This window comes from Schistocerca nitens, chromosome 1 (assembly GCF_023898315.1).
Source record: "Schistocerca nitens isolate TAMUIC-IGC-003100 chromosome 1, iqSchNite1.1, whole genome shotgun sequence".
NCBI lineage: Eukaryota > Metazoa > Arthropoda > Insecta > Orthoptera > Acrididae > Schistocerca > Schistocerca nitens.
Window position 1 is genome coordinate 94,195,962 of NC_064614.1, and position 11,823 is coordinate 94,207,784.

An 11,823-nucleotide genomic window follows, 5' to 3' on the forward strand; every position below is an offset into this window, starting at 1 on the left:
AGAAATAATCCACATGTACGTTTTCTGCAAAATGGATACTTTCTTTACGGGCGCCCTGTATAAACAGGTCATGAAGTGTCAAGGCCTGCTTGGAACTAATCAAACATGGGCTGCTACAGTGCCAATTCATTCCTGAATTTCACTGAGACTGGAGTGTTCTGTGCTGTGAAATATTATCAGAATTTTTACAATATTGTGAATTAAATAGTGTCTGTCAATGGAGACATCGCAAAAGTATTGGAAACCGCAGATTAATTATACAGTGTAGTGTCAAAGGTGATGTTGAAAGATATACTTGTTTATTAGAAAAGCGTTCAGCCTGACTGGGTTGCCTCCAAACATGTCTCTGACGATTGTCTGGTTGAAGACATATGCTACACTCATTGGTGAAGTGAATGTGATGCCAATCCTGAGCAGTCCATTCGGCATGTTGTTGGGCGCACTACACGGTGTCGTGGTTGCAAAGATGGACCTCTCCGTGGATGTCAGGAGTGAACAGTTTGAGTCATAACACGATGTCCTGTGGCTGCACGAAAAGCACTATTCAATGTGGTGGCATTGCTGTCAGAGTTCCTCAGAGCCATAATCCATAGGTAGCACGAGCCGTGTACCTCCTTCCTGGTGGAATGACTGGAATTGGTCGGCTGTTTGACCCCCTCCGTCTAATAGGCGCTGCTCATGCGTGGTTGTTTACATCTTTGGTTGGGTTTAGTGACACCTCTGAACAGTCAAAGGGACTGTGTCTGTGATACAATATCCACAGTCAACATCTATCTTCAGGAGTTCTGGGAACCAGGGTGATGCAAAACTTTTTTTTTTATGTGTGTATTTATATTGAGAGGCAAGTCGTGTCTATAAAACAGGAATAAAATTGACCCGAGAATTGAGCCTTGAGGAACAGCTTGACACAGTTTTCCACTCTGTGAAGTAATCTTCTCAATTTGATGCAATTATTACCCTTTGTTTCTTTTCCATCACAGATGATTCACACCATTTCAAAGCCATGTCCCTTTTTTCATATCTGTTGAGTTTGAAAAGCAGCAGAGCACGGTTTACTGATACAAATGCTTTTATAAGATTGCAGAATTCCTTGCAACTTCAGTTTTCCTATCAAACAATGAAATAATGTTTTCAATAAACTCATTGTGCTTTTACCTTGTTGGAAACAATAATGGTTATTTGAAACATTGTACTATGTGATGAAGCTTTGAATCTGTAAAGTAGCAATTTTTCAAATATTTTTGATATGACTGGGAGTATAAAAACAGTGATAATTTCCCATATGATCTTTTGAATCTTTTTTAAATAATGGTTTTACTTCTGGATATTTTAAAAGATTACAGAAGTAACCTTCCTCAAACAATTCGTTTATTATGAGAGAGAGGGTGAGCTATTATTTTGTAATAGCTACTGAGTCCTCCTCCTTCTCTCTCTCTCTCTCTCTCTCTCTCTCTCTCTCTCTCTCTCTCTCTCGTTGGTTTTTTTTTTTGGGGGGGGGGGGGGGCAGTATGACAATTTTAAAAACTTTTGTTGAGACTGTGTTCAAGTTTTAAGACATTCACTGATATTGCCTTGCAATTTTCCTACATTTATGAAGTACTCATTGAAGAACTCGGATATTTGAGCTTTATTTACAACAGAGTGTATCACCTTAAATTTTTAATGTTTTGTCTGGTTTTATATGAGTGTACATTTTATACCCTGGTGGAGCTGTTGTATCACTTAATAAAATCTTATTTCAGAAAGACCAAGGACAATGAAAAAGAAAATGAAGAAACTGATACTACAGATAATAGAACTCAATGTAACACAAAACTAGATGCACAGAATCAAGTTGAATCTAGTGCTAAGCCCTTAGGAAACAAAGCAGAAACAACTGCTGCAGATCCGGATTTAATTCTGAAACTAGAAGAAGCAGAGAAGCTTATTAGAAAATTACGTCGTGAGAATGAGGACCAACGCCGCGAGGTATTATTTAATTGCGTAAAATGCCTGCGATATAATGTCCTGAATGTGTTGGTGGCTTTCTGATTAGCATGTACAGATTTATGAATGAGTGTTCCTTTTAATAACAATTGTAAGCATTGTAGCATAATTAAAAATATCCGTAATATATTTTTAAAGGTTTTTGTGGTGTTGACTCGTGCTTTGCTTAGTGTGAAGTAGAAATTCTAAGACATATGGACAAGGCAAGATAAATTATCCGACAAGATAACAGATGTGTAAAGAACCCACTTTCAATCATGCTGTTGCATCACTGCAGTCAAAAAACTTGAAAGAGAACAAACATTATTGTCTCAGAATCTATCTAGAATTGAAAAAGTAAACATACAGCACCTGTTCTCAACATAAATTGCTGTAACCGTAACATTGCCAATCTGCTTTACATGAGTTTGCAGAGTTACGTCACAAATTCCTTTATTTCTTCCATATCTGTGTTTAGTGACATAATGTTTTGGTGCAAATGATTTGGTAACCTCTTTATTTCTCTCATTTACATTTCTTCTTGTTTTGTGTATTCATTTTGAGCATTGGTGTCTTTTTCTAAATGGATTCAAAATGGTCAGCAAGTGGTAATGACTACCAAATCTTCCCATTAATTTGTTTTTACTTTATTCAAAAATTATAATGCCTTCTACTTTGTTGTATTTGTCTGTCACCCTCTCACTGGTAAATGAAGCTCCTTTCTAACTGAATATCATTAGGCTTTCTGCTTTTAGAGCTCCACAATATCTTAGTCCTCCATTGATTTCATGGCTGTTTGATTTCACGGCCATCTCATTCATATATTTGACTGTTGTCTCTGAAAAATTTGTTTTACACATATGGACCTCTACCTACACCATGCCAGTCAGTAGTGTGAAGAACCTCATCAAATGGACTGTCATTTGAGAACTAACGTAACAGCTGATACGCAACTTCCTGACAGCTATCCAGGCATGACCTACCATGATGATTGGAGTTGAGAGGTAGGAGTGAGGTACTGACGGAAGTGAAGCTGAGAGTCACGCGTGGGTAGCTCATTTGGCCAGTTGATAAGAGCAAAGAGCATTGCCCACGTTAGTGCACTGTGTCCTCCCCCCTCCAATCACACACACACACACACACACACACACACACACACACACACACACACGAAGTTGTTAGCTTCATTAAAACTTTGCTAATTGTAATAATCTCTCGATGACGATACAGACTTTCAGGGATGATAGAAGAGGGCAAATGCTTCAATTGGGAATTAGGAACCCAGGACAGTAAGTGACTGACAAAATTAAAAGTTAGAAGTAAAAATTTGAAAATTTTTAATTTACCTGTTTTTTGCTGATGACAAGTCTAAATAGACATATTTTTGTAATAATTTTATATTTCTGCACAATTTATAAAAGGTTGACATTCACAACATTCATTCAAAGTGACAGTTTCAGTTGGGTACAACGTTATTGAACATAGTTTTGTCATTTGTCTGGGATATTCTCTTCAGTAGAAGAGATGTTTCGTACAGAAAACTTTGCTCATAGCCTCACAAAGAGGAGTGGGTCAAGATCAGAAAAGTCAGTTTATTAGGTAATACATACTATGATTTGTATGTTCTCGTATTCCACTGTCGGAGATATCACAATATGTTGCTTTCATAACTTTCAGTGCTGTTGTTTACCCCCTTGTTTCAGAGTGATACTTTTGATCTTCTGTCTTCATGGGAAGATTATCATCTTTGTGGAATGATGCGTATTTTTCTGATAACCTACAGCTTGTTACAACAGTTGGATCGACGAGCGAAGGAAGTCCTCCTTCAGCTCTTCAATAAAATTTGGATAACTGGCGACTGTCCCAACTCATGGAAGGAATGTATTTTAATCCCAATTTTAAAACCAGGAAAGGATCAGACAGACCCTGGCAGTTATCGTAGTGTTAGCCTGACAGGCTGCGTAGGAAAGACACTGGAGTGTGTGGTCATCCGGCGCCTAGTGTGGGTTCCGGAAACCAGGTCCCTATTCAGTCCCTCCCAGTGTGGTTTCAGGAGGTATCACTCCACTTCAGATAACCTGACCCTGCTCGAAGCTGCAATTCAACAAGCTTTTCTTCATAAGCAACACCTTATCAGTGTTTTCTTCGATTTGGTAAAGGCTTACTATTCTACCTGGAGGCATAATATTTTGTCGCAGCTCCATCAGTGGGGATAATGTGGACGTCTATTGACCTTCATACGGTCCTTTTTCTCGGACAGATATTTTAGATACAGGGTTGGGAATGTCTTATCTGACCCTTTTAAGCAGGAGAATGGTGTCCCTCAAGGGAGTGTTTTAAGTGTCATGGCTTTTGCCATCGCAATCAATAGTATTACAGCCACAGTGTGACATCCAGTACTATGTTCCTTATTTGTGGATGACTTCGCCATCTTCTGCGCATCCTCCAGCCTCGCCACGGCTACTCGGCAATTGCAACTGACGATCAGACGGTTGGAGGAATGGTCTCGCACCACAGGTTTTAAATTCTCATTAGAGAAAACAGTTTGTGTTGCTTTTAATCATTCCTCCTCTGTTTAATTTGCCCGTTTTAAAACTGGGGAACACCGATCTCACTTTTAAGGAAAAGGTGAAGTATCTGGGTCTTACCTTAGATGAAAAGTTAACATGGTTACCACACCTTAAAGAACTAAAACTGAGATGTCTCAAGGCCTTAAACATCCTTAAATGTGTTAGTCATAGGTATTGGGGAGCCGACAGAGCATGTCTGCTCTAACTTGATAAGGCCCTTGTGCGACCCTGCCTTGAATTCGAATGCCAGATTTATGGGTCAGCAAGGCCTTCATACCTTAAAATGCTGGATGCAGTTCGCTGCGAGGGTATTAGGCTGTCTACAGGGGCCTATCACACGAGCCTGGTTGTTACTGTGTGTGCAGAGGGTGGTGAGCCTCCACTGTCTATTCGGCGTCTTCTTCTCATGGTATGCCAAGCATATAGGGCTTTGTCCGTTCCTACATCGCCAGCATCCAGTTAAGTTGTTCAGCTGCCACTGGAACGGCTGTTCAATCATCAACCACAAGCCATTTGGGATCCATGCAAGGTAGAGCCTTGAATTATTACAGGTCGGTGGGCCTTAAGATCCAAAGCCAAGGGTGGATTAGGGCATCCCCCTGGCTACTACCAGGGCCCAGATTGCTTTTAGAACTGACTGCTTACCAGAAGCATTGTACTCCAGACCATGTTTTTAAAATTAAATTTAATGAAATTTTATGTAGCACTCAGATTTTATTACCGTCTACATGGATGATTCTAAACAGGGAGATGTTTTCAGTTGTTCTGTCGTGTTCCCCGACACTGTCCTCAGGATAGGGCTCCCAGAGCAGTTTTCAGTTTATTACACAGAATTGTTTGCTCTATCCTTAGTGCAATGGTGCAGATAAGATGGCGGCATGACAAAAAATTTATCATTTGCTCCAATTCTCAAAGTGCCCTTCTCGCTGTTGTACAGATGTACCCACCAGATTGGGTGGTGCAACAAGTGCAGGATGCTCTCCTGCTTGCCTACTAGCAAAACAAAGAAATCATTTTTTGCTGGGTTCCAGGGCACACAGGCATCCAGTGAAACGAACTAGGTGATACTGTTGCTAAGGAGGCTTGCTCCCTTCCTCCTCCTGCCAGCTGTTCAGTCCCTCTGCAGGCTGTCACTTCATTTGTGACCAGGAAGGCCATATGTTGGTGGGAGTCCCAGTGGCTGGAAGTGAGGAACAATAAACTACGTTCCATCAAAACTTCAGTGTGACCATGGATCACCTCCTTCCGCTGCGACAGTGTGAAGAAGTAGCCCCTACTCAGCATAGAGTGGGACACTGCCCACTGACACACAGATTCCTCTTACGTCAGGAGTAGCCCCCAGTATGTCAGAGATGTGAGACACAGCTATCAGTGCGACATCTTTTAAGCAAGTGTGTTCTGTATGACGACCTGAGGGTTGAACTGGGTCTCCCACAGGATCTTCCCTCTATTTTAACTGATAATGAAGCGAGTATTGTTCGTGTCTTAAAATTTTGTGCGGCATCCGGAATTCTTCCCAAAATATTTGGTGTGCACTCTTAATGTGTCACAGAGTGGCTGGGTAACGTATTATTTCTAAGTCGTCATCCAGCCACGCTTATTTGTCCCTTTCTTGACAGCATCTTTACAGGTACAGGTATTTTCTCAATGATTTCATTTAGTTATCCCGCTATGTCTCACTGGGGTTTTATTACGGGCTTTTCTGAACTCACCTTCCTGGTGTTGCTTTACGTTTCCTGTGGTGGGATTTTCAGTTTATTGATCTCCTTCCATAGATTATGAAAATCTTCTTCAATATAACATTAATGCAAGGCCACTAATGACCTAGCTGTTTAGTGCCCTCCACCATAAAGAATAATAATAATAATAATAATAATGTTCTTGGAAAGAGGGATAAAAGAAAAATGTGAGTTATGTAATGCCCATTCTAGTGAAAGGCTAGGAATTTTTTTGCTATTAAAATTTCAATGTTGAAATATTCAAAAGAACTTAGAAAGCAATGTCAAAGAGTAACTTGAATTAATTCTCAAGATTGTGTTATGATCATATTTTAATATAAGTTTCACATCATAGGAACTTCTTTAAGTATCAGCGTTAAAATGTCCAGATATTATAATTTGCATTAAATGATTGATTTCAGGTATTGAAGAATGTGAGAAGATATAGTAGTTATAACTGCTTTTTCAGTTTCTTAACATTGCTGTTGTAGGTATCCTATTTTACTACTGTGGCAAAACTATGTTTTTAGAAGTTTGAGTTGTTTGTAACTGTGAGACAAATGTAAAAAAATGTATATTCCACAAATGTTCTTTTGTGCTATGATGAAAACAGTGTCCTTCCTCCACTCACCCACCCACTTCCTGCCCCCTTATTAATATAACTGTTGTTTGCAAGGTACAGAATTTTATAAGTATATTATTCATTTCTATAGTAGGTCTGTTTCACTTATTGCCAGCTTGCCACCATAAAATCAAACTTGAGCAAATCGGTGGGTGGCAGTGGAGCCATCAACCGACACCTTGGTGCCACAGCTAACTCGCATAGAGGTGGAGGAGCCAATCATCATCGCTCTCAGCACCAGCAATCACAGTCACAGCGATTCCCACCGCTTCACTCTCAGAACTATTGGCATCACGGTCAGAACACGCAGCCACACAGGAATGGGTTAGTGCTAATTTGCCATTACCTTTCTAATATGTGATGTGAAAACGTGTAAACGGAAGAGAAACCTGTATATGTACCATAAGTACAGACGTCATAATGTCTTAACTGCACTTCATTTGCAGTCACTAAAATATTCTGTTCTTTCTTTTTTTTAAGGGCGGAGTACGTTTCTCATCGATATGGACCTGCTGGTGCGGGTAGATTGGAGAAGGAGACACATATAGTTGGGCGTCCAGTTCCTACACTTCCAAATCTTCGCAGTAGTGCCTCTAGTGGCTATTCGTATTCTAACAGCAATGGAAACAACCATCGCCGTAATGTGCACTATAACTCAAATGGGAATGTCCATTATTATAGGGGTGGTAAAGACGAAAGTGGAGAGAACAGAAGATACAGAGGCGGCAGTGGAAGAGGAAGCAGAGAATCTCGAGAGTCAAAACAATGAAGCTTTAAAGATTTTTGTTGAATTATACCATGCATTTACATTTTTTGACAGACAGTTCATTGTTTCAAATTTACATATTTTACATGACTTCTTTTTGTTAAAACTTCGTTCAGTTCTAGATTTTAAATTCTGATTCTATGCATACAGTACATATAATTTGATCTGTATTTTCTGCTTCATTCTGACAAAATGTGCAATACTTTATAAATTGTAAGTATATTTTATAAATGTTGCTTTGCACTGGAAGTCTTACAAACATAACAGTATTCAAGTTTTTCTTACTTGCTTCAGTAATGTTGTATGTGAAGAGGAAAGATATTTTTGAATTTATATACTTCACTTTCGCTATTGAAGGTGGTTAAGTGCTTATATTAATATTATTCTGATATCAACACATCAAATTTGTATCTTGTTGACACTTCACATATTTGGAGATCCAATAATTTATCAGCTGAAGAGTATAAGTTAAAGTTTTTATATTGTTAGTTCATCATCTTATTTTAAAGTCATACACCCAAAATATGTATAAAGCCTAACAATCTGGCAATTAATATTCAGTGTGTTCAATTCTTATGTACGCCAGGGTAATTACAGCTCCCTGAAGGTGCCTTCTGTTTCACTTCATGGATTTGTTGGGTGGTGTGAGCAGTGTTAAATGGAAGCACTGTATTGCCTTATCAGTATCAAAAATCAAACATGAAGTGGAAAACCTTGTTGAGTTACTTTAAAAATGTTTAATGGCATTAGGGCATTTGTCTTACATTACCATTTTTTAATTTTATTTTGTGAAGATAAATTCAAAATATGATGTTGCCTCAGTGTGCAACAGGTGAAAAGAAGGGGCATTTTAATGGAGCTCATGCTGATTGTATCAGGAAGTACCTTGCCTAAGGTCTTCCATGAGGATTCTGCAACTTGTATCAACACACTATGAATTGATCTGACAGTTGATTGAAAGTATTTTCACATGCTTCTGACTTCCATAATTTCTTGTCTTTGTCTCAGATATGCCTTCTCTTTCAATCAGATCAGTTGATAAATGTCTTACACAATGAGGAGCTAGTTTTCTTATGGTAAGCATACTCTTAGAAAATAAGCATGTCTTTCATTTTTTAAAAGAAAGTTATGTAGGTTTTACTTTGAAGGCTGATTGTATGTCTGTTACCAATCGTTATTAGCTTATAAACACCTATGCTGCTGTGGTTATTAGAAATCAATGTGTTTTATAATGGGTATAAGTGACTGTACTAGCTGAATAGCATGTCTTGTATGTTTCCCATTTACTTATTGGGACCGCAAATATTTCCAAGTAAAAAAAGTAAAAGAACGTGCTCACAAGTGCAATCTGTCTGTATGGAAAGAAAAAAAACACACAATTCTCAGTTGTTCACTAAATTAGTACAGGAGCAACACGGTGTAGTTGCGTGTACATAATAGAAACAGTAGAATCACAACTCTGTGTAGATTAAAAGGCTGTCCTTAATTGAAACATTTTTAGTATGGCCTGCTCCGAAACAAAATGTACACACAATTTGTGTATTTTTAAATAGAATTAAAAAGTATATATTGAATATAATAGAGGGAAACTTTCCACATGGGAAAACTATATCAAAAAACAAAGATGATGTAACTTACCAATGCTTTCATTTGGTAAGTTACATCATCTTTGTTTTTAAAAGTATATATTGAGCAGCATATGAATATATTCGAGAAAATGAACTGGAGGTTAGTTAATTTTTTGCTGTTATTTCATAACTGCTCATTGTATTGAAGGATTTTTTTTCTTTTTACACATATTACCAATGTCTCTTTCGTACTGTTCCCTTTATAATAGAACACTATTATAGATAAAAGTGTTGATGTTAAAATCTGAATGGGAAGCATGTGGGGAAATATATGGAATTTAAATCTTTACGTAAATGTTACCATTAGTATTTATCTTATTGCTAATACTGTGAATTACTTCTGGTGTAGGAAGCAGTTTTGTGGTGTTGTGTATCCTGTATCCTGTTGTTTTATTTCTTTACATAGAAGTAAATGTAAACTGTATAGGCAAACTGTGCAGACTTTGTTAGCTGTTTCACAGGTGCTGCAGTGCCCACTTTCGTGGCATGGTGCTAGATAATGCAATAAGCTGATAGAGATTCAGTGCAATAAAAGCAGTGAAATTGCCATAAAAGATCAGTAAAATTTCATTTTAATGTATTTTAAGTGCTCCACCTCATAAGACAGTCATTGTTGAGCTATGGTGAAGGATGATGGAGTATCCATATTCTTCAAACTAACAGTTTTACATGTTATTGGATTGGTTCCTGTGGATGTACACAGACATTTGTAACTGAAACTTTCTTTTTGACACCTACCCAGTATTCAGAAAGCAGACTGAAATGTGACTTAGTTTCCTTCCTTTGAAGCATATGTGAAATTTTACACTAAAAACTACTTCAATATTTCTGATTTTTAATTTTGTGTTAGTGTGGTTGCGAGAGGAAAAGAAATTTAGGAACTTAAGTTTCTTATAAATATGATACTTGCTACATGACCATGTCAGGGCCGCTGACAAAAGTTTTCCTTTGGCATTGAGTAGTTAAAATAAATATTGATAATTTAATAGTTAGCAACATGGCTTAGGCTCTACAATATCACAGGTCAAAAGAAGCTGCAACCTCCACTGCTGCTTTATTAAAAGAAAAGTATGAAGTATGTTGTTCAAAAATGTAGTTGCAACTGAAGTAATTCCTGTTACTGAAGAAAGTAATGAGAATATCCATCACAATATTGTTATTTCCACTTCATTGTTTTCAGAAATACCCCTTATTGCAGTTATTAAGATACTGAAATTTACAAGCTGGCATAAATTACTGTCCCCAGCTGCATTTGTAATTTACAAATAGTTTCATTTGTAAAATTTTATGAATTGGGGCAGTCACTGTTCACTCTCATGTCCATAATGTATATGAAATGCCAATACTGAATTATTCTAAGAAGCACTTAAAATGTGAGCACTGTTCTACATTTGAATATGGATATTTTGTATGCCTCTGTCCAAGTGTTATTTAAATGAGGTATTACATCTGTAATTCACAAAATGTTAGTCCCTAAATGGTATCTGGAGTGGAAAGAGAATAATCACACTGTAAGGGAGTTTTCACTGTGCATTTATCTTTCTCTTACAGTACCATTATAGAATAAAGTTTGTGTACTTTTCAGTAGCTTTTAAGTTTTATCATCTTAGAGATACTGAATTCTGTGTACAGCTGTCATTTATAAAATTCTGAGACATATTTACTTGTATTGCATGCAGAAAATACCTTCAAAATATTTAGGATGTATACAGAAAATGGCTAATTATTATTAACCACGGAAAATAATTCTTGAGCATCTTTATCTTTCTTCGATCTCCAGTTTCTTGGCTATATAATATTTTAAAACAAGTTTGTCAGCTTTGAGCAGTAGGCATTAAAAAGTGTGCATAAGGTGGTAGATATGTCATACTTAATTGCATTTACTTGTGAAAATACTCAAAGTAGACTTTAAGGGCCAGACTTAACTTCCATTGCATATGGGTAAATAGAACGTAAATAACAGAATACATGAGTGTCCTGGCTTTAATGTGATGAAATATAGGTGATACATTATGGAATTGTTACAAATTTTAATCTCTGAGGCAAGTTGCATTATATAAAGGCTGATTTTTCTTTTATTTCTCAGTTATTACATTGCATTAGATTGTATTTATATATGTAAAAATATGTATTTTGTTTAATATTTTATGTAATGCTCCTGCAAAATAAATGTTCCAATGATCAATTTTAAATTTCTTAAAGTTGTTTCTGCCAGATTGGAAAACTCTACGTGAGTAGATAGTAAAAATAAACGATAATGGTTTCTGGGATGGGAATGAATGTTTAATTAGTAACTAAAAATTCCTTCAGAAGAAATAGAAAAATTGGAAAAGTATAAGATGTAATGCTCTGAAGGAACAAAGTCCCTCCAAACCCTGCCATAGTGGCAGTACAATCACGTATGCTTGAGGCTGATGATATAAACCATGTACACTGCACATTCATGGGAGCATGTGGGCCAAAGCTATTTGGTCATGGAACAAGCCAGAGTAGTTAGCAGAACGCTGGTTAGGGAACTTGTAAACAAAAGTAACTAAAGAATTAACAAAACATG

The 11,823-nt window shown here is 37.2% G+C and overlaps 1 protein-coding gene across 2 annotated transcripts in view; it reads left to right on the forward strand.

The window, feature by feature from the left end:
• Positions 1 to 11,461, forward strand: part of LOC126241678 (uncharacterized) — a 71,415-nt gene extending 59,954 nt beyond the window's left edge. For both annotated transcript variants that reach the window (XM_049948027.1, XM_049948028.1), the window contains 3 exons: positions 1,743 to 1,968; positions 6,991 to 7,199; positions 7,356 to 11,461. In XM_049948027.1, the coding sequence (XP_049803984.1) occupies positions 1,743 to 1,968; positions 6,991 to 7,199; positions 7,356 to 7,644 (724 nt within the window). In that variant the 3' untranslated portion in view covers positions 7,645 to 11,461. The remainder of the gene's footprint in view (positions 1 to 1,742; positions 1,969 to 6,990; positions 7,200 to 7,355) is intronic.
• The last annotated feature ends 362 nt before the right edge of the window (positions 11,462 to 11,823 follow it).